Genomic DNA, 23744 nt, shown 5'->3' with positions numbered 1-23744 from the left:
CTTGATGAGCCTCTGACAGGTCAGGTCTCGGCGCACATCTTTAGCGCCCTAAAGCTGGGGGCTAACTTTCCTTTGGTCCAGAAATGATGACTTCAGCTTTCATTTGCTCTGTATTTTATTTCTAATCCTAAATACTTCTATTGTGTAATATCATAAATTAATATTTTTATCTTAGGAAGCATTTATTTTCTTACTCCATGTACTTTTTAAGAATAAAGTTTCTTGTTTCTGATTCACAGAATTGAGTGCATCCCAACATAGTATTTTAGTTGCAGTGTGGCTCACAACTAGGTCCTGCCGATGATAGTGAGGAGAGCCCAGAAGGTCCTAGAATGGGTCCCAAACTCTGCAGGGTGATTTATAGAAACAGGGCTGTGTGTAGGTGGTTGTTTCTGTCTGTGATGGACTGGTGAGCTGAACAGGGTGCCCCCCCACCCCCACCCAATTACTGCTGCAGATAGGAAGCATCCTCTCCATGACGACACAAATTAAGCAGGTATAAATAAATGTTGGATGCAAAGCTCTGAACATTTCATCGGCAGGCTTTTAATTCTCCCGCATATAAACCTTAAATATCTGCATGCATGCAGTAGGGTCTAAGGCAGACTATCCTTTAGCTCTCAGTTTAAAGGAACGGTTACTTTTAATTCAATGAACTTTATAATATTACAGCAGATTATTAGATTTATTAGATATAAAACATATTAGATTTACATTCTAATATGTTTTATATGTTTGCTGGCTAGTTTTGTTTTGTATTAAACAGTGAAAGGATGAAAACACATTTGATTAGTTTCTCTGGATGGTAAACGGATGGATGTGGCTCCTATGGTAAAGAGAAGGTGTATTTTTAGCTTTGAAGCCTTTCATCTGATCTGTGCTGTCTATATTAATGCACCAATGATTCCCCTGTTCCTGTCCTCCCAGGAAGCTTGGTATGAGTTTCGCATCATGGCTGTCATGGATGACACGGTCAGCGAGCCCAGTAACGTGGTAGGAGTGTCCAGCACAGGTGAGCTCCCCCATCATGTAATGAACGAGGATTTCCAAGGGTATAGATATGGGTTCTCCAAGGCAACAATATACAGAATTTGATGAGATATTATTGATGAATTTATTTTTAAAAAGACAGTCACAGAGTGAGATAGAAACTGTTAGAAACAGCCATGCATTGCAGTGGTTCTCGTTCAGAGGACCCTCTGGCTGTAACCAGGGTGTAACATCAGACCATTCTTGCATCTTAAGTTTGGGGGGGGGGTACTTATGCATTGCACACACAGCACCTCCAACTTAACATTGTGCTCTGTTAGCACTTTTTTATACAGGCGTAATTTGCATACACACTCCTCAGTAGCATTTTGATAAGTATGACATCACCAGACTACTTTTTATTCACCACTTTTTGTGTTTCTTTGGGCTAAAAATGGGCTGAGAAGTCATTAGAACCTCTCTATTTTTTGCTGCACACTTGATGCCTGTTTGCTTTGAACCCAAGCCTCCCAAAATTTGATGTTGCTTCTCTGCAGAGGTCACTGAGTACACATCATTTGGTCCCACAGCTGTTGGAAGCTAAAGCAGAGAATCTGGTTATTATTCCTCTGCTGCCCTCTAATGGTTAGAGCTGGGCAGTGTTGGAGTAGTCGTGACCAAAAATTTCTGAAAATAATTAATCTTTTTGATAGATCTTCACAAAAAAAGCAAATGTTTGTATGTTAGTGAATAAAAGAAGGCCATATAAAGAAAAGGAAGAAAACTACTGCTGGCTTCTGTTACAAATAAATTCCAGAGTGAGAGATTCCAGTGTTCTCATTGGTTGGTTGCTACTGATTATTTTAGTACATGATTCATTTAAAAGAAGAAACTTTCAGTAGATTGATATAACTCATTAAATAAACACTTGGAAAAAGAAAGGAAACCCAAACTATTTCTTGCACATTTTCAATGTTATTGTGACAAAAAACATTAAAGATAACTTATTTTAAAAATAAAGTATATATATCCCTGTTTGTTAGATGTGAAAAAAGTATAAGTGTATGTATCTTTAATTAAAGATTAAAAACAAATGATTTGATTAAAAAAAGACTGTTTTTAAAATTATTTAATTATTTTTGGTCTCTCTCTTTGCATGAGGTGGTCTTCTTTGCATGAGGTAGTCTTCCTCTTTGCATGAGGTGGTCTTCTTTACATGAGGTAGTCTTCCTCTTTGCATGAGGTAGTCTTCCTCTTTGCATGAGGTAGTCTTCCTCTTTGCATGAGGTGATCTCTTTCTTTGCATGAGTTGGTTTCTCTCTTTGCAATAGGTGGTCTCCTTTTTTACATGAGGTGGTCTCTTTCTTTGTATGAGGTGGTCTTCTTCGTTGCATGAGGTGGTTATCAGGTTTCTCAAGAACCAGATAATGATTGTAATGTATGTTTTATCAGAACAGGTCAAATGGTTAATGATTCGTACCTTAATGGATCCTTATGAAGTCCAAGGACCCCAAAGCACTTTTCACTACATTCAGTGTCTTTCCAAACAAACACAATGATGACAATGGCCTCAACCCAGCAACCTGCCAATTAAAGGACGAACCTTAACCCCCTGAGCTGTTCACCTAAAACCTGGAGAAAGCTTCTTCAGAAGACTGTTGCTCAACCATGGAGGGACTTTTGTAGTAGGCTATGGCAGGCTGTTTTGACATTTATGAAAAGCGCTCACATTGTTGTTCCATTTGTAGATCACTAAAAAAATAGGATTCTTCCTTGTCGAAATCACAATCCTACTAGTCAGAACTGTAAATATTGACCTTCCCAATTAAATTTTTACCAGGATGATGTAAAAAAAATGGAACTTGTAAAAATGAAGTTTCAGATGCTTAAAAAATTTAAAAATTTTAAGTGACCATTTTGACATTTGTGAGTTTGACTGAATATTTATTTCAGACATATCAAATATGTTTCTTCCTAATCAAATAATAATTTGAAACATCTAAAATAACATCACAATCCAAAATGAGCATTGCTGATGTTTTTGACAGCTGCACAGTGGAACTACCTTTTAGCACTATTGCCTTTCAGCAAGAAGGTTCTGGGTTCGGCCCAGGGTCATTCTTCATGCAGTTTGCATGTTCTCCGCTGGTTCTCCCCGGGTACTCCTCCCACAGTCCAAATATCCCCTTTACTCAATGAAATGACATTACTCCAATCTAAAACAAACATTCTGGATGTCCAAGAATGAATTTCAGATCGCCAATTTTTACTAGTCATAGTTTTTATTTCAGATATCAAGAATCATTGACTAAGAGTAACTTACATATTTTTAAAGCTTTGGAACTTAAATTTAAGACTTTTGTAAGTTTTGCTTCTCTATTAACTTGAAAGCATTAATGGCGCTGGGGGTGGACTAACTGACAGATTTTTTGATGTCAAGAATTGGATTACTGCAATATTTTATTCATTTTTTTATCTGAAATTGTTATTATAAATAGAATTTATTTGATTATGGAGATCTGATATTGGGGTTCATCCTCGTCAGATTTGGACATCCAGAATGTTTAGCTTAGACATGAAGAATGTTATTTTAGATGTCTGTAAGAAAAAGCCCAATAAACATAGTAATAATTAACTTTAGGATATCTGAAATGTTTGTTTTAGATAAAAAGAATGTTATTTTAAATGTCTGAAATGTTTATTTTAGATAAGAAGAAATGCATTTGAGATATATAAATTTCACATTTAGTCAGACTAATAAATGCCAAACTAGCCTGCCTTAGACCTCAGTATTCTACAGTTTAATTGGAAACCTTTGTACCAAACCAGATGGTAAATCAAAACAAGGATCCTATGGCAGCAAATACATGTCAGAGTGGCTGAAAAGGTTAAAGTCTTTGTTTTTACTGGTTGAAGGCATTAATTAATAAAAAAAATTTTGCAGTATTTTTATTTTATTTATTTATTTATTTATTTATTTTTTACAGTGTCCTTTCTGACAATGTGACAATAAGAATAATGGTCTTGATGCCAAAAAAGATCCCAACAGATTTTGGTTTCACAAGTATAATTCATGCAGGGAGTATTACAGATTATAAGGACACTGCAATGTAAGTAGAACAGGAAAGAAAAAACAGGAAAAAAAAATGAGAAAAGATAAAAGAAAGAGGATAAAAAAGGGGAGATAATTATAAAACATCTTCAGTCTGCATCATCACCTGCAAAGAGGTGTAGAAAGAACAGCACAACCAATGGTTATATTATAAGCATAGTATAACCAACGGATATAGTAAAGCATTTAAAGACAATTACAAGGTGGGCTTTCTATCACCTGAAGAACATTTCCAGGATTAAAGGATTAATGTCTCAGCATGATCTGGAAAAACTAATCCATGCGTTTATTTTTAGGCGAATTGATTACTGCAGCGGTGTTTTCAGAGGTCTGCCTGAAAAGTGGATCAGACAGCTGCAGCTGATCCAGAACGCTGCTGCCCGTGTCCTCACTAAGACTAAGAAAGTAGAGCACATCACCCCGGTTCTAAAGTCCTTCCACTGGCTCCCTGTATCTCAGAGAAAAGACTTTAAAATACTTCTGTTAGTCTATAAATCTCTGAATGGCTTAGCACCTAAATACATCACAGACTTGCTATCAGTGTATCAACCCTCCAGACCACTCAGGTCTTCTGGCTCCAGCCTGCTCTGCAGACCTAGAACCAGAACTAAACATGGAGAAGCTGCATTTAGTTCCTATGCTCCACTTATCTGGAACAAACTTCCAGAGAACTGTAAAAGTGCGGAAAGCCTGAGTTCCTTTAAATCAAGACTAAAAACACATTTGTTTAGGATTGCCTTCCACTTTTCTAGTTAAACAGTTCAACTGAAACATCATTAGTTCAACTTTTTGATTTTCTTGAGTCCGACTGTTGTTAATGTTCTTTTTTGTTTCTGCATTTTTATTTTATTTATTTTTTCCTACTTGCTTTGATTCTGTTTTATTTTCCTATATTTTAATCAAGTAAAGCACTTTGCATTGTCTTTGTACTAAATTGTGCTATACAATAAATTAGCCTTGCCTTGCCAAGAGATTAAAATAACACCTTGATACTATCGCTGAAGTATAAGTAGTATTATTTATTCTGACATGTGTACTGTGTTAGCTGAAGATAAGAATATGCGATTTCCTTAAGGAAGTGAATCTCTTAAGTACCTGGAACCAAGCATATGTAGTTGTTTGTGAGAGTGCACTTGCGCATGTCAAGTTTATCCATAGGAAAAATGCTGAATAGTGGTTGTGAAGAGCCGAAGTTGCGTGTTGCTCTCTGGTGTAATTAAAACTGGGATTACCAAAAGAGGGTGTCCGGCACAGTAAAAAAATCTCTATACTGATTTATGCTGAGTTTTTTTTTTTACAGTTTAACGTCTTCAAAAGATTGACTTTTACAAATGTGTCAATAACGAGCAAGTTGATGGGAGAACAGGAAGTCTAGAAATCACCCTGAGAATCCCTCCTGGTTAATCAGAGCACCTCTTAGGAAGAACGATGCTGGGTGCTCATATCTGGGTGGTCATATCGAGGCAAATATCAGCTCTGAATGTGAAGCAAAATCAGTCATTATTATGAAAGCTAAATCACAAAACTAAACTGCTCAATTTGTCATTAGAATATAATAGAATAGAAAATTCCTTCATTGTCCCACAATGGGGGTAAAGTGATTTTCTATTCTAATTTTTAAGTAAAGGCAGCATCTTAGCCAAAAGCTGCTTATGTCTCTGTCACGCAATAATACGTTTCCGAATTGTTTCCCTGCAGACTTCTTCCCCCCTCCAGAGAGTGAGGAGCGTGGACTGACGCGGCCTGTGGTGGCTGGCATCGTGGCCACCATTTGCTTCCTGGCTGCAGCCGTCCTCTTCAGTACGATGGCTGCATGCTTTGTCAACAAGCAGCGGCGGAAGAAGCTCAAGAGGAAAAAAGGTGAGGGCAAAAATTTTAAATCACCAAATATTGACATTTCTTGGACTAATTCCTTTCTCTGTAATTAATCCTTTCATTGAAGACATTTTTAGTTATTCTGTTATTAAAGATTTACTTTAATCTGCTTATTTTAAACAGATACAACATATGTTGTCTTTTATGGAAAATAAAAACAGTGTTGTGAAAGAAAAGGGGTCTAGAAATGCAAGTGTGGTCGCAGAGCCTCTGCAGACACATGCGTTTCACTCGGGTCGATTCCACCCACTGTGGTCCCTTTGCTGTAGCAGAAAACACGGCAGGTCTCCCTGAGTGAGTCCCTTACTCTGCTGTCATGAGACCATCATGGGTGCCATGCTATGAGCGCTTTAGTTTAAGGATTTATTGTTTTTTCTTTGCAAGAATCTTCTTTCTTTTCTTCTTGAAGACTTTTCTTCTTTTCATTCCTTCTAACTTTCCAACAAGTTGACCTGTTTACATGTTTACTCTTGAAAGTTTTAAGGTATTAACCCTGTTTTGTGTCTTTCTCTAACTCCCCAGATCCCCCGCTGTCCATAACGCACTGCAGAAAAAGCATGGAAACACCGTAAGTAATCCAAGCCTTGGCTAATAGCTGTTATGAAACATTTCAATGAACACGAAAGAAAATTGAAAAAAAATAGGAGTTCAACAAGAAGGCAAACAAGCTCCACCAACATATCTGCTAAAAGCAGCGATCCTGCAGGTTTTATCTCAGTCTAACAGGATTCACTCTATCAGCTGCAAAAGGAGTTGAGAATTATCAGTCATGTTTAAAGAACATACTGCCATACGTTTGTCTTTTTTTTTTTGTCCAAATCCTAAATCCACTATAATTTAGTGACATTTACTTAATACCCCTGTCTCCAGGGTGTTTTACTGATCTTTTAACTCATTTTTTAATCTCTCTGACTCAGTTACAAATAGTTGATTGGACAAATTTTGAATTCCATTAATTCACTTCATTTCACTCAGTTTGTGATTATTGGGATCTACTTAAACATGTGTGATATAAATATTTTATTCTTGGTCTAACAATAAAACTGAGGGGTTATTTGTAGAATTCAGCTGATAAAATTTGGAGTTATGCCCCCGTGTAAAGCTAGTGGTGCGTGTCGGCTTATATGCTTTGAACATCCTGGGTATTTTGATTATTACATTTCATATTGATTGCAGCACTGAGTCTTGGAAGTGAGTCTATACAGCCAAGGAAGCATTAAAGCTTATCAATAAGGAGACTCCAACACTTTCCTTGTACAACTTTAGAGATTTCATGACCACAGTTCAGGGTGGATTCATAAACCAACCACTTAATTGGAAGCTTTGCCTTGTGGCTCAGCTCTCTCTTCACCTCAACAGACCTCTATGGTCCAGTTGACCTCCTGTTCAATTATCCCCTCACTTAAGAACAGGACCCTTAATTTGTTGTACTCCTCCACTTAGGCAGGAACTCCTCTCAGACCTGAAGAGGAGAGGCCCCAAAGTTTTAGATAAGAACCATAGACCCAGACTGTCCACCCCTGCACCCTGGCAGAGACCTTCCCGGGGAGGGTGGGAAGTGTGATCCTCATAGTGCTGGAACACGTCCTCTGGTACCTGTTTTTGTGAAGGGGACCTTTCACTCTGGCAGTCTAAAGCTGTGCATACACTGTACGAGTTTTTAGAATAGAATTTAATAGAAAATCCCTTTATTGTCCCACAATAGGGAAATTCTGGTGTTTACAGCAGCAAAAAGCTTATGCAAAACATTATCACACAAATGTGGACCTTAGAAAAGTGTATGAGAATAACATACTAGTGAGGAGTTAAAAGATAAACAATAAAATACTGTACTGCAGTGTTTTAACAATATAAAACTGAGCATCTGGAGAATTAATAACCAATATGCAGCTATGAACATTTTTCCAGTAATGGATATTTGAAAATAGCAGCAACATCAGAGATGTGCAAAATGACAGCTGCAGGTTATTTAACTGACTAAGGTAGAAACTGCAAAATCAGCATGAATGGAAGAACTGATTGAGGTTGTTGGGAACAGTGGTGGTTCTAGTGTCTTCCAGCTGCTGGGAGGAAGGATCTGTGATAACGCTCCCTGGTGCATTTAAGGTGGAGCAGTCTGTCACTGAAGGAGCTCTCCAGTTCAGCACCAGCTTCATGCATGGAGTGGGAGACATTATCCAACAGAGATATTGGTGTCCTGTTTTGCCCTTTCGGGCCGATTCTCTACTCGTGCAAGATTTTTTTGGATCTGGCCGATTTTCAGCTTTATCGCACTCCCTTCATTGATGAGGTATACAGGGGGTAACGAGGGGCCTCTCACAACCACCTCCTGATCAGAAATCCTGAGGTCTAGAGAAAACAAACATGTTTGTGGGCAACTTCTGCTGTTGAAGCAGAGCTCAGAGCTGATTTACCTGAACCTCGCACACTGCGTGCGTGCAAACAAGGGAGTCCTTCTTCTTCCAGATTCACAAGTCCGACCAGCGTCATCTCTCTGCGCTAACTCAGACATTTGGTTTCTGGATGTACACTGTGAGCAGTTAGATCGCATCAGATTGATGGATCGTACGGTGTAAGAACATACATCTTGAGCTGTAAACTTTAAAACCCTGCGGTTTCATCGTACAGTCTGAGTACAACGATTGAAAGTATCATACAAAGTACCTATGGGCACTGTCCCCAGTAGCCACATCCAGAGGCCATAAGATAGTTATGAGATCTCGTCCACATGCAAAACCATGTCACAATGGATTTCTTTAACCACCTCTCTGACTTCAGCATGCGGTAATGAACAAGTCTGACTTCAAGCATCCAGTCTCTGCCTCTACAAGAGAAGACATGACGATCGTGTTAAGGGAGTCCTCAAACATCAACAATTTCTTCCGTTCAGGCTTATCATCTCCCCACATCTGGAACCGACTCTGCAGCAGGATGCCTGGCCTCATGATATCTGTTTGCTGCCTCAGGAATCCCACAAGCCAGCCAGGGGCAAAATTAACTCTACTTTAGCTGAACGGAGTGTCATGATGGGATTAGGTTCCTAACCCATATGCAGAACACACACGGAGTCAGATGAAAAGTTTAACTGTTTATTAAAAAACAAAGACAATGTTAATGTACAGATGCTGGGAAACAGACCCGGGACTGGTCACACAGGGTTCTCTGTAGAGAGGGACAGTTTGGTTAGCCAGGATGCGGTTGATCTTGTCAGAGGAGTTGAGCAGGTCTGTACCTGTGTCGTGATTCAGGCTTGCAGCAGAGGGAGGGAACCAGGAGGGTCCAGAGGCTAGTAGTTGGCAGAGGGCTAAACAACGGCAGGGCTCGACTTCAGACTTATCAGTGTTCAGGTCCAGAGTTTCTTCCGATCCTCTTCTTGAGAGCGGGCAGGCAGGTTCAGACAGTTAAATCCTTCAGATGAGCTCCTGAGAGCTGGCAGGCAGATTTCAGCAGAGAAACTCTTCCAGAGTTCCAGGGTACAGTCAGGTCTCTTCCTAAGAAGCAGAGAAGACAAAAACTGATTAGGTTCAGGTTCTGGTTTCAGGGGAGTCTGAGAATCAGACAGGCTGGTTGGCTCAGGCTTTGCTAACCATAACTGGCTTAACACTCTGGCGCTGGAGTGTAGTCCTGCCACTGCTTATATCCTGGTCTCCTGATGAGCAGATGAGAAACAGCTGGTGAAGTCAGTTCCAACTTCAGGAGACCCAGAACGCTCTCTGGAGGAGAAAGGCAGACAGAACCCAGAAACCAAACAGAAAAACAAACCCCAGGAGGGGATCCTTGGCGCCCTCTGGTGGGCAAGCCTCCGGATCCCAACACGGAGTCCCTCACTGCCTGTTTTAACCACCGGGGTTCTGGGGTCGCTGCCTTGGCAGGCACCACAGTACTACATTAAAGGTAAATCAGAGAATCAGACTTTTTATCTCCACCATCTCCCAAAAGAGCTCTTCAGAGGAGGGGGTTAAATCTAGCCCTGACAAGGGCTCCACCAGACATTCACAGCAGATGCTCACTACCGGCTTTGTCCTGCCAGTCTGTATGATTTTCTCCTCCAACGTATTGAACTTGGTTATAATCATTAGAAAGCTCTGCCTCTCTTATTACTCTGAAAGTCAGAAGATCTAGCTATTAACCTTGGTCATAAACCCCCAGCCTAGGGTGTCACGGAGCAAAGTGCACCGGTGAAGATGTTATGCTTGAACATGAACAACATATGACTTGAATAAAGGTCCAGAAAATTAAACAGGTTTAGAGACCAATCTCCCAATTGCTTAAGGCAGGGGTTTTCAACATTTTCCAGGCCAAGGACCCCCAAACTGATGGCGAGATGGAGCAGGGACCCCTAATTATATATATATATATATATATATATTGTATGAAATTGTGTTCTATCAAGCTGGTCATATAGTTACTCTATTACAGATGGAGTAACGTAATGAAAGTAATTTCTCCCTGGGATTATTAAAGTATTTCTGATTCCTGGTTGATGGGGCAGGTGTTGTGAATGAAATGGTTCCCAGGTTGAAAGAGCTCCTGTGTGTCGCTGAATGTGAGCATTGAAGACTGAAAGACATCTTCTGCCTCCATTTATCTGTTTACTATAGTGTGTTGAATTCATGTTAATGTGTATTTAAAGACATTTCAATTAGTGAAAAAAAAAATGCAGAAATTGAAGAAATTCACCTTAAGGTATCGCTGTTGATTTTCAAATGGGAGTTCAAGTCTCCTGTAGGATGATGGAGTCCCAGAGAGTTGTAGTGTCCATCATCCCGACCAGGGAAGCTAAGAATGCATCATAGTCTGTGAGGCTCAGCTCATTGGTTAAGACAACAACCAAAGCCCTCTCACCTACTTCATAGGGGCAGGGTTGCGACCGTCTCATCCACTCCGGTCATCCCCTATACCAGAGATGGGATACGATCAAGTAAAATGATACGACTGGCATAAAATCAAATACAAACAGCATAAAAATAAAACTCACCGTTATGTTGAATTAGTAGGAACCCTGAGCTTGTTTCCCTGAAATAAGCCAGTCCCATCTAGGCGTAATCGGAGACAATGACGCAGTGTGCTCCTGATGTCCAGTCTGGTCCGTAGCTTTGTTTTGGTCGCTGTAACCACAGAAAATCCCGCTTCACAAAGATAGGATGTTATAGATAGGATGAGTCTTGAACTGAATTAACCTGTGTCAAGAGGCACAGATGCAACGACTGATGTAATTGGGAGAGAATACCGCAATGTTTTAGATTTTTCAAAATAAAACATCACTCATACTCTCATCGATAAATTAAATATATATATACTTTTTTCTCTGCGGCCCGGTACCAAATGACCAACAGACCGGTACCGGTCCGCGGCCCGGTGGTCGGGGACCGCTGCTGTAAAGTGCCTTGAGATGACGTGTTGTGAATTGGCGCTATAGAAATAAACTGAATTGAATTGGTCAGATCAGGGAGAGGACCAGAGAAAATTACGGATTCCGACATTTTTTGGCAAACTTACACACAGAAGCAACACTAATTTTAGTGACTCCTGATCGGCGTAACAGGGTGTCATTACCGCCAGCGTGAATAACAATCTTACTGTATTTAACCTTATCCTTAGCCAGCAGTTTCAGGTAGGATTTGATGTCACCCGTTCTGGCCCCTGGCAAATATTTGACTATGGTCCCTGGTGTCTCTAATGCCACGTTTTTGACTATGGAGCTGCCAATCACCAGAGTGGGCTTCTCAGAGGGTGTGTCACTGAGTGGGGAAAACCTGTTAGAAACGTGAATGGGGTTGGTGGTGACTAGTGGGCAGAGATCCACGACTACGCTTTCTGTGTACAGTTACCCAATCGCCTGGCTGCTCAGGCACAGTTGGAAAACCACTACATGGAGGTGGTCTTGGTGGCTTTGGGCACTTAACAAAAGGGCCCACTCTAACTCCTGGATGTTCAACAGCCCAAAGCCTATTCTAACTCTGACACCCTCGCCTCCACAGCTAGAAAAATACTACACTTATTACACATCCCATTATCACTAAAGGAGGCAAAGGAATAGCTGAACATCTGACACTGAGAGCAGGAGAGAGGAGAGGAAGAAGGAAGAGTTGGAAAAGAGTCAACGTAGGGAGAGAGCAAAGTCATAACGATGCTAAGCTAAAACTAGCCTAGGTTAGCTAGTCCTTACTTCCAGAAATATAAACGTGTGAAAGCGACTGTCAAGGGCTCAGAATGTAGGACCCAATATTCCAGGCGAGACAGACAGTGATAGCTTAAAAGGTGTTAATTGAAAATACATGATTCGCGGAGCTGTGGGACACGGCCCATCAGTGGCAGCTCTGGTTAGAGAGAAACACATGTAAGCGATCATGATAATCTGACAGACAATGGTTATTCATGTGAGTCACTTGCTTGGTTTAAAAGTTCAGTCCAACTCCTTGGAGCGAGGTAGGATCCAGCCGATGGATTGCCAACGAGATACGGCAGGAGCCGTCCACAGTGAACCAGATACTGCAGACCCAGTGAGCAAGCATGAATCAGAGCCAGGTCAGGGAAACAGTTCAGGAGGTCCACGAGTCCGTAGCCCAGCAAGGGGTTCCGATCAGAACAGGAACAGGCAGGTCCAGGGTTCTAGGAGTCCACAGAGATTTCAGACATGTACAGGGTTACAACAGTCCAACAGAGAGTTCAGGCAGACGTGCTCAGATGGGATCCAGCAAGCTCAGTAGTTGAGAGGCAGAACAAGGCTTGAAAACAGGACAACTACGGTACTTTTAAATTAGCGCCCTCCACTGAGCCAAAACAGGAACAGGGCAAGCTCAGTGGATAAGAGACAGGACATGATCAGGGACACTAAGACAATACAATACTGTCAGTGCAAGGAGGCGGTTCCAAAAGTTTGGACCCTGTACGGAGTATTAGGACCAGGCTAGAGATTTCTTTTTAAATACAAGATTAAAGTCATAACATTATAAGAATAATGTTTTAACATTATAAAGTTTTGAGAATAAGGTCATAGTATTACAAGATTAAAGTCGTAACTTTATGAGAATAAAGACGAGGATAAAGTAAAAAAATTACGAGAATGAAGTCATTATACTACAACCCTTTTTAGAAAGAAAGCTTCCAGCATGATTTCTTCGATACAGACATATTCGTTTGCACAATTGTTTCAAAGTTCTCATACTGATAATTTGATGCTGGTTTGCTAAAAGACTTAAAAGGGAACACCGTTTTTTTTACATTGGCCCTTGATTTTATGTTATAACATCATGTTCTACTCACCCATATGAGTTTTGTGTCATTTGGAGCCGATCTGAAGAAATTCTGTTAGGTTATATCCAAGTAACGTCTTCCTATGGGCAACGAGTTGAAGGCACAAACTAAACTGTTCATAATGTATTCTTTATGGTACGCCAGCATTCTGCCAGATGACGTCATACACACTCCGCTTTGTTTAAAAAAATATATAAATACAAAAAATATAACCGCGGATGTCTGGAGGACAGTGATTCGCCAAAATGTAATGAATGCTGGCGTACCATAAAGAATAAATTATGAACAGTTTAGTTAATTCCGTTAATTTTATGACTTTATTCTGTAATTTTATGACTGTTCTTGTTGTGTTAACTTTTTTCCCGTAATGTTACAACTTTATTGTTATAATTTTATGACTTTATACTAGTAATTTTACGACTTTATTCTCATAATTTTACGACTTTATTCTCGTAATTTTAAGACGATTCTCGTTGTGACTTTTTTTTCGTAATATTATAACTTTACTCTTGTAATATTGAAATAGAAAAGAAAAACCTCTAGCCTGACCCTAATACAGCCCTAATACCTGGACCTAATCTTTCATAATGTTACCTTATTGCTTGAGGTTAAATGTGATTTACCGTAATCTAATCTGTCATTTAACTCATAAAAGAACAAACCAAAAATCAATCAATGTTGATGCTCCCTAATGAAAAAAAAAAGAGAAAGGAATCATATTTCAGTTACTTTTCATAATTTATAGTTCGTGATTTCTCTATTGACCTTCAGCAGTTATACACAATGTTAATTTCTGTACATGCCTAGTTGTACTAAAAAATATTTCTCTGCAAGTTTTTTGTGCATATACACATTTTGTACACGAGGTTTATGTAAATAGAGTTTGTCACTGCTGAGAAACAGTCAGGCATTTCATTTTGAGCACAAACTTGGAGAATTCTGGGCTAAAGTGGTTAAAGATTATTTTGAACGCTTCAGACTTAAACAGGATTACAGGACTCTCTTTTCCTGGAAGTCAGAGGTTTACGGAATAAAAAGGAATGGTGAGAGTCCCACCCCTGTGATGCTCCTTTGCTGCTGACTAGCTGGTTAACAGTTGACCCATTAGTCTCACAAACTGTTCTCAGTTTGTCAGGTTGTCCTTAATCCAGGTCACTGTTGAGGTAGTCAGGACTGACAACAGTTTTCTTTGATACTGGAACAAGGCAGGACATTTTCCACATCATTGGAACTGTCCACTGTATCAAGCAGAGGTTGAAGGGGTGCTGTAGAATCCCAAAAAGCTGCTCTCTGCAGGCCTCCAGGACTTTGGTGCTGAAGCCACGGCCCCATGGTTTCTCATGACATGCTAATATTTCATTTGTCACTATGATTGGTACAACCAAAATCCAGGCACTGGTTGTTGTCAGGACTCAGAACAGAGGACCCAGTATTTCAGGCAAGACAGACAATGGGATAATTCAAAAGCATTTATTTAAAACACAGATGATCGGAGTAGCAGCGGCTCAGTCATCTATCAAAGGCAACTATGTAAAAGGAAACAGAGTTTTCATTTTTCCAAACACATTTGATGTGAGCAGTTCCAGATTAATGATGTGTAAAACTAGTGTGCTACAGATTAGCAATCTGTTTGTTCTAAACGTTAGGATTCTGGCTTATGTGCCTTTCATTGTAGCAAGTCTTTGGACGTTTCCCCACCATGTCTGGGTGGGAGTCTCTCGTGTGTCCATCCATCCATCTGTCCATTTTCTGTCACGCTTATCAACTTCTGGGGTCACGAGAGGTGCTGGTGCCTATCTCTAGCTGTCAAGGGCGCCAGTCCATAACAGGTCTCCCTGGTGACTCTTTTTCAATTTATCAGTGACTCAAGAATGTCGTTCGAATATTATCTCAGCCTTTTAGATGTTATTAGCAATAAATGTTGTGATAGTTATGTATAAATGACTCAAGATAAGATGTTAGCAAAATTCCTTCCTCCAACAAGATATCGAACACCAGAGGGGAAAAAAATAAATAAATAAGAACATTTAAGCCACAAGAAGCAACCAAAGTTCTTTTTCCAACATGTAGCCACCTTGGATAGTGCATTTCTTCAGCAACCTATCAGTCAGTTGACAATGAGTCAACAGTTTGTTTGTGCTGCTGATCAGTACGTAGACATCACCATTTAAAAGGACAACCAAATCTGGTGTTAAACTTAAAAAATATATATATATTTCTTTGATCAAATGTTAAACTTTTTAACTAAGCACTTCCTTGGTCCTGACAAATATATGCTTGAAGATTATAGATTCCGATGTTAGAAAATACTTTAATATAAGGATTTTGTTGCAGTAGCATAGAAATAGTTCTAGCTGTTTTATTCTTGTTCTGGGATCACATTCTTTTACTCGTCTCTTCATTCAAGTCAGATGTTCTCTAAGTAAATGGTGAATTTTCCATTTTAAGAAAACATTCTCTTTCTCTACCTTTCATGAACAGACCATGTTTAGTCCGTTCTGTACCTCATATTGTCTCATCTTCCCACCTCTACAGGAGTCCACTTAGTTTCTTTCCCAGCCTTGAGTACTACTGGGAAGGGCTGGCTGCACAGTACAAACCGCAATCTTCCAGTCCTCAGTGAGTGTGCCAGATGTTTATCCCCTGTACTTGCACACTATATAATACCATTTGCACTTTGATCCTTAAAACCCTTTTTGCATGCTTCCAGTCAGTCTGTCTGTATGATTGAAGTAGTTGAAATTATAGATATAATATGTCCTAAACTGATCTGGAATCCAAAGATCAAAAGTGTGTTTTCAAATCATCTTTGCCTGTTGAGTTAATCAGCTGTGTCAGGGTTTTAGATTAACCGTGTCCTAAACTCCAAACAATAATTTAGATTATGTTTTTGGCAGAAAAAGGGGAGAGTGCTTATATTACAAAGTCCTACTCATGAATTTCTCATAAAACTTTATCTTATCATGCATCACAATGACCGATATTCAGAACTAAACCAAATATCATGGGAATTGTAAAGGTCCTATCATGAAGTTTTCTATATTCGCCAGAACTGTGAACTTTGCTAAAATAACAATCTAAAGATCTCATAATTCCAAATAGGGCTGGGCGATAATTCAATAACGATATATATTGATCGATAGACATGTGGTGCAATAGAAAAAAAGAGTTGATAAAAGTTTGATAAAGAAACGCAGTTTTCCTTTTTTCTCATTGTAGCCTAGCATGTAGGTTTATGCTAGTCACTACTTACTCCCAACCAATCGCGGACCCAGGCACGCCGTCACAACGCGCCACCCTCTCAAACCACAACACAGAGCACATGAAGATGTCGCAGCAAGGAGAGGCGGAGGAAATTGTTCCAAAGAAGGGTTTTTGTAGTTCGCCAGTTTGGCAGTATTTCGGTCATGGCAAGTCGGACAAAAAACAAACCACAGTCATCTGTAAAATGTGTAGGGAACCAGTGAAAACCAAGTCTGATAACACAACCAACTTTTTTTTATCATCTCAGCCGCTCACACCTGCAGGAGTACGAGCTGTGTAGGCCCCGGCACGGCTCTCCTCTGAGGAATCTTCGGGGGAAAAAAAAAAAAAAAAAAAAAAATATATATATATATATATATATATATATATATATATATATATATATATATATATATATATATATATTTTTTTTTTTTTTTTTTTTTTTTTCTTTTTTTTTTTTTATATATATATATATACTTTCAGTTCTGGGCAGTTTTAACAATTGAGAGAAAAATGCTGAGGGGCCAGAAACTTCAAAGTAATACCTCAGGTTAAAGCAGGAAACTAAGCTGAACCATAACGACGTGCCAGCAGCACCTCTAGAAGAATAGGGGTGAGAAAAAATACCCCATAGAAATGCTAGGCTAAAGGGTGAGTTGATTTTTGTTTGGGTTTTTGTTTTTGTTGAATGGAGTTTACATGGTAGCCTAGTCCTACAATCTTTTAATTACCACAAGCTGGTGGTGTACTATTCCCACCCAAATAGGGTATTCTATTTATTTATTTGTTATATTTATTTTGGTCACTTTTCTGGTCACTTTAGTTTATTCTTAGTCAGTATTTAATAACATAACTCTGGTCTTTTAAGTTATTTTTCTTTAAAACAATTCTATTATGGTTAAAAAAGTTGGTTATATAAATATTTAATTGGAAGTCTGTGTTTGTGTTCTTTATTAAAATTAAATAATTTAGCAATATCATAAAAAGTCCAGGCAGAGCTGCACATAAAATATGGCTTAAAATCTTTTCAATAAATATCGATATCGATCAATATGCATTTTTTTTTATCGATAAGCTTTTTTTCTATATTGCCCAGCCCTAATTCCAAATTAAAATCCTATTTTAACATTTGTACCTTCATGCTGTATGTTTAATGATATAGGCCCTGCTGTATACTTAATTTGTTTGATCAGAAGTCAGTTAGTTTTTTTGGTTTTTTGCAATTACAACTCTTATGTAGTACATTATAAATCTTCCCAAAGCTTGTATGGAATAATGTATTTAAAGCAAAATACCCTTTAACAGGTCTGCACACTAAAGAGAAAATTAACAATTTCAACTTCATGATTCCAAATTCGACAAATGGGCCAGAATGACCCCAGGGATCATAAGGTATCATATGACCTGATAAGAAGTTACCACACTTAAAAGCTTATAAAACAGTATAAAACTGGTAAATTGGCTTCTAGCTCTGCTTCAACAGCAGAATTTGCCCACGACCACCTCACAGGGTGACTGAATTTCAAACATGTTTGTATTTCCTGATTGGGAGGTGGCCGTGAGAGGCTAATCTCCACTCATTTCCTCCTGTATACTACACAATGCAGGACGCACCGTGAAGCTGAAACTCGGCCCGATCCAAAAAATTCTCATATAACTAAAGAATCGTCTGGAAAAGGGCAAAAGCATGTACAGTGTATGCCCGCCTTAAGCCAATGCATTTAACAGATTCAAAGAAGCATTCTTGACTCTAAAGTTATTGAAGTGTGTGGATTTAATATAATACATGTCAGGTACAACCAGCAGGCACAAAAAGAACAGGCCACAACATCCAAATGGAATATAAACATGGAATGAAATCGGGTAAGGTTCAGTTTTAAGCTGTTTAACATTTTCGAACTTCATATGGAGTTAGTAAACAAGCCCACATTGTTAAGTGGTTAAAGTCGTTGACTGAATGCTTTGAAAATAACGGCAATAGTTTCAAAATAAAGGAAATACATTTCTCTAATTTCCACACTCTATAAATCAGTCAAACAAAGATCCTGGTCTGTCAGCAGATCTTAAGTCCTTGTGATTCCCAGTATTATCATAAATATAGCTTTGTCATGAAACCATAACGGGCTGTTTCTGAACTGGTCCCAGAGTTAGCGGCCACTACTACACAGTGAATATGGCATACCACAGCTGTTTGATATCCAAGCAGAAAGGTCAAAAATATTTGTCTGACAGTGCTCTAAAATAATAGCATAATGGTTGAGAATCATAGCTTGTCTACTAGAAAATTTACTATAAATGCAGCCTCTAGGACCAAAGGCTGATAATACATCAAGAAACAAGATATGTTAAGGTGTGGCAAACGGGGTCTACAACACAGCTGTTTGGAGAGATTTACCACATGGTTGCCTGATCAAAACTCTGCAAACATAAATAAACGGGTCAGAATAAATGTTCTAATTTCTGGCGTCAGATCTAACACATGTCAAGAAAGTGAAATATTTCGGAAACAGAAGTTTTGGGTTTAAAAGAAACACATCACTACTAGGTAGCATCTAAAAGCATCTGAATCTATAGTCCTTATAGATTAAGTTGTGATCTACCTGGATCTGGAAGAATATGGACTGTAAAACACTCCAACAGCTTGGATGTTGTTTATATGCATAAATTAGGATTGCAGTACTTTGAATAGGGAATTGTAATTGTAATTCGGCATAACTTCTTATCACTGTTATGACAATGCCATGGTCTGTAATCATGTTCATAAAGTCACCTGTCATATCATATTTCCCTCAGTCTGTCAATAGAGCCATATTTTTTTGTTTGCATTCTAAGGAACTCTTTTAATCATTGTCAGGAATCAGAAGGACCCAGCATTCAAGACGAAACAGGCAGTGGGATAACTCAAAAGCTTTATTGAAAACAGCGCTGGCTATCGATACGCAGTATGAGCACCGCCCCTCACTGGAAAATCTGGTTGGAGAAAAATACAGGTTAGCTACTATGATAATCTGATGGAGAAGGATGGGAACAGGCAGGCTCAGTGGATGAGAGGCAGAACAAGTCAGGATATCAGGAACACTACGGAACACTAAAAGGTTGCTCTCTCCACTGAGACCAGATAGGAGCAGATGCTCTCAGTAGATGAGAGACAGATCAGGATCAGGAAATCTTAGTAACACTACTGAACACTAAAAACGCTCTCTCCCCTGGCCCATGAGAACGAGCATAAGAGCAAGAGCAATAATCTGGTCATGATGGCTGGGACAGAGCAGTATAAATAGTAGCAGGAGCAGGTGGATCTGATGAGCAATTATTGTAAACCGGACAGAGTAAGGCAGGTGAGCAATTAAGCCAGCCATTAGAGCCAAGATAATGATAATCATTCATGTTTTTAAAGTTACTGGCAGTTTGATCAGAAGTGTTGACATACTTTTTACTTTAAGTCTTTACTGTATGGCTTCTTTAACTGCTCAGCTGACAGTTCAGACATGTTGCACTATATCACCTGCGGGATTTTACCTATTAACTGTTTCTGATCCGTGTTTTAGACAACAGACCTAAATGAACTGGTGAGAGTAACATTTTCAGAGTCAGTTGATCCTCTTTTGCATTGCAGAATATGAGATATTCTTTTCCTTGTTTACTCTTACAACAGAGTGACGTCACCTCATTAAGAAATTACTAAACAGTGGGTTCTGCTGCAAAGCATTTAAGAGTTCAAATAATAACCAGTTATCTAGGAATTTCATAAAATCTCCCAATTTAACAAACTGATTGATGCTTTTTCAATATTTCAGTACAGCAGGATCTGCATTTGGCCAATCAGGGACCAATTGTGACGTAGAAGTGCAGCTGACGCAAAGCTTTTCCTATTAAAAAGGAATATAACATATAAATAACACTAAAAAAGGATGAAATAAGAAATAATCTTAAGAGGATTATAGGTGGCTTTAAAAAAAGCTGTTTTAAGTTAAGCCTGTGTGTCGTCCTCCCTTACCTCCAGCACAGACCCTGGCCAGCTGCTGTCTCCCCCAGCACTGGTTTTCTCTGCCCGTGTAGAAAGTACAGCCGAATCGGATCATCATCCAGATGCAGCGTTGGATGAACCAAAATTATCTACTTTTTTATTACTTCTGGGGCTATTTGAAAAATGAATAGTCTCTCAAAGCCGATTAAAAAGCTGTGCAAGGAGAAAGATATTGTAGCAGTCTGTTATGTTACATTTCACCAATGCCTTTACTGGGAAGTGCCAACAGCGAGATCTTCACAGGAAATATAATGGGGTTGCAGAGGGTAACGATGGGGAGGCTGAATAAATATTGTGAAAGAATCATTTCAGGGAGTAAATAAGGTAAACATGCCCATTGGTATATTCAAGGTAGGCCAGGAATTCCATATTAGGTTATGAAATAACTTGATAACTGAAAACAGAGCAGCACTAACGTTTAGTTGGATTGGACAAAATCGGACAAAATTTAAAAGGATCCAGTTTTAGCTGCGCACATGAGCACAAATGTAACACCAAATTAGTAGATCACTTTGGCTCTGTTTGGAACTTATTGGAGGGAACTGAAGGTCCCACTATTTTATGACGGGTCGGCGGTGTAAACACTGTACATCTGAAATGTATTGTGGTGAACTCTGTTGACTAAATGAGTACAGCTCCAAACTATGGAAGAAGTTTCTACAACTGTCTGCTTGTAACCTTATTTACAATACAGCCATTTTAAATCTAATAGATATTAAAACTGAGTTTGCAATTATCTAACCATGCAACCAGATTATTTCCCAATTTTGTAAACCGAGGGTTAGCTCATGTATGGCTAGCCATCACAAAAAACATATTTGATGTTCAGAAAATTGCTTATTGTTTTAGGGTAAGTGGAAAATATAGTCATGCGGTAGTAAATGCATCAAACTGGGCTTTTTATCTGGTATATTTTTGTTGTCAGTTATCGTTCTTAAATAGTTGCCATGCCGTTCAGTAGGATTCTCTTTACTGTATAATATCCCTTCCTTCTGTGCACCACCCAAACCTCTGCATCTCCACTCTGTAAAATACTCAAAAACAACTTCCGTTATTGCATTACACTCAAGTCTCAACAATAGATTGTAGCACAGTCTGACGGATATTCATGTTTGTCACAATTGTATTCTGAAATGTAAGCGTTATCTTCTTGTCATGTCATGTTTCTTTTTTTTTTATGTAGGCGAAACATCTTCAGCACAACTTTAGACAGAAAATACTGGCTTTTTAATAATTTTTTCATATTTACCTGTGTATTTTGGATTTAGGTCATCTTCCGGAAAGGTGAGTCCGGAGAGCACACGTTCAAAGGCATCCCCATCAGAATCATCTGAAGACAGTCACGACCAGCGTGGAATAAAACCACCTCCCCGTCCAGGAAAGAGGGAAGACTTATCCTTGTACATGAAGACCAAAAGAGCAATAACAAGCAAGAGGTACATGTCCAAACATGAAGCTGAACCAACAACACCTATTGAACTTATCAGTCGAGGACCAGATGGACGTTTTGTCATCGATCCCACTGATGCGGAAATGTCAGTCAAGCCCCGGCGCATCGAGGGTTTCCCCTTTGTGGAGGAATCTGACCTTTATCCGGAATTCCGGCAATCAGATGAAGAGAATGATGATCCCAGACCTCTTCCACCTGTTATGGCACCACTTCGACCCCACCAGATTTCCCCAATCTCCAGTCAGGAATCATATCTCCAGCCTCCAGCCTACAGCCCCCGCTTTCACAGGCCCTTTGAAGGTATGACCATCATGGAGAGCAGTCAGCTTCAGGCCACTGGACAGATCCGAGGCTCTCTCCACCACAGAGCTTTCTATGGCTATCTAGGACCGCCTGGAGATCATGATCCCCCACCTCCCTTCTACCTGCCTGACACTAGCCCTCTGAGGTCAGTCATGTCCTCTCCTCCATACTTTCCTGAGGGTCCTTTTGTGCATCCCATGATTCCTGAAGACGTTGTAGAGTCAGATTTTCCACAATATGCTGTTTCAAGTTTCCCCCTTCCTCTGACACTAACCACTTCCTCTCATTCACCAGATATTTGGCAGGGACTAGATTTTACGTTTTCAAGCCTGGAAGGGCCTCAGTTTATTTTTCCCCCTCACCACCCTTTGCATCCCCGCCATGACCCTCCCTATGCCTCTCCACCTCATGTTCTTCCCCTTAGTGCTTTCCAGCACTCCACCCTTCCGATGCCTACCTACCCAGCCGTCCTGCCGCTCGAGGCCCCCAAAGGTCATACAAGCAAGTCTCCCAGCAAGACCAGGCCTCATGGCTCCCCAGCCAGGCATCTAGCTATGCAAGAGGCACATTTAGGGCAGCTAAGACCTTCGGGCCGTAGTATGGGTGTGCCAGTTTTGTCTTATAGTGATCCATTGGCTCATATTGTCCCTAGTTCATTCAGTAACCTGGATACACGATGGTTTGAAACTACCCCTCGTTTTAGTCCCAGACAGACTCGTAGAATGGATTCTGGCCGGCATCAGGTGGTTCTTCAACCATCTCGACTTTCACCCCTCACCCAAAGCCCTCTTAGCTCTCAAGAGGGCTCCCCAGAGATTGTAGTACGCCCCCGCCCACGTCCAAGTGTTGTGCAGCCTCCTGCACCCACAGGGATGTCTGAAATGACCCTGCTCCCTCCTTCCACAGCCAGCTTTTCAAGGAGATCATCACCAAACTCATCACCTGCTCAAGGGCAGGGTAGCAGGAGAGCAAGCTCCTGCTACCATTCCCACATGGCTTTTGCCACCTCTGCAACAAGTTATTCAGCTTCCCAGTCCCCATCGTCCCCCATGGAATGCAGTGGCATATTTGGGCAGATGCCAGCTCATAGGAGGACTGAAGAGGAGCTCCTTCCATCTGAGCCCTCCCCATCCCGGTTGTCAGCTTCAGGGTAGGTTGTTTAGGCATGCAGAGAGGGATTCCATTTGTGTCATCTGCCTTAACCCATAATGCTTTAATGTGGCAAGTAACTCTGACATTTGGCCACTAAATTAGACATCTAATTGTCTTTAAAATTCTTTATTTGATTAGTGGTTTAATAGTCATGTTTGCTTTTTATAAGATATGAAAATAAAAACTACACGATTCAGTATTTGTAACAATAACTTTGCATTCTGGGATGTTAGCTTGTAGTTTGAGATTTGCCGACACTGCTTTCACCCACTACATCTGTGAGGCACTGTCTCCAGGTTGACCAGCTAGATTATAAAGTAATAAAAGAAAAAGTATTAAACCTTCCCCAGCAA

General features: G+C 39.9%; 1 protein-coding gene across 1 annotated transcript in view; it reads left to right on the top strand.

Moving 5' to 3' along the window:
* The first annotated feature begins 813 nt into the window (after positions 1 to 813).
* The window catches only part of LOC119777357 (protein turtle homolog B-like), a 34275-nt gene continuing 11344 nt past the window's right edge, over positions 814 to 23744 (top strand). Inside the window, exons 1-6 of the mRNA XM_038276205.1 lie at positions 814 to 831; positions 928 to 1012; positions 5780 to 5941; positions 6479 to 6524; positions 15749 to 15832; positions 21755 to 23389. Of these exons, the coding sequence (XP_038132133.1) occupies positions 814 to 831; positions 928 to 1012; positions 5780 to 5941; positions 6479 to 6524; positions 15749 to 15832; positions 21755 to 23389 (2030 nt within the window). The remainder of the gene's footprint in view (positions 832 to 927; positions 1013 to 5779; positions 5942 to 6478; positions 6525 to 15748; positions 15833 to 21754; positions 23390 to 23744) is intronic.

The sequence above is a fragment of the Cyprinodon tularosa genome, unplaced genomic scaffold (genome assembly GCF_016077235.1).
Source record: "Cyprinodon tularosa strain WSP-4 unplaced genomic scaffold, ASM1607723v1 ctg1229, whole genome shotgun sequence".
NCBI lineage: Eukaryota > Metazoa > Chordata > Actinopteri > Cyprinodontiformes > Cyprinodontidae > Cyprinodon > Cyprinodon tularosa.
Note: the sequence above shows the minus strand (reverse complement) of the source record. Positions and strands in the feature narration are given on the sequence as shown.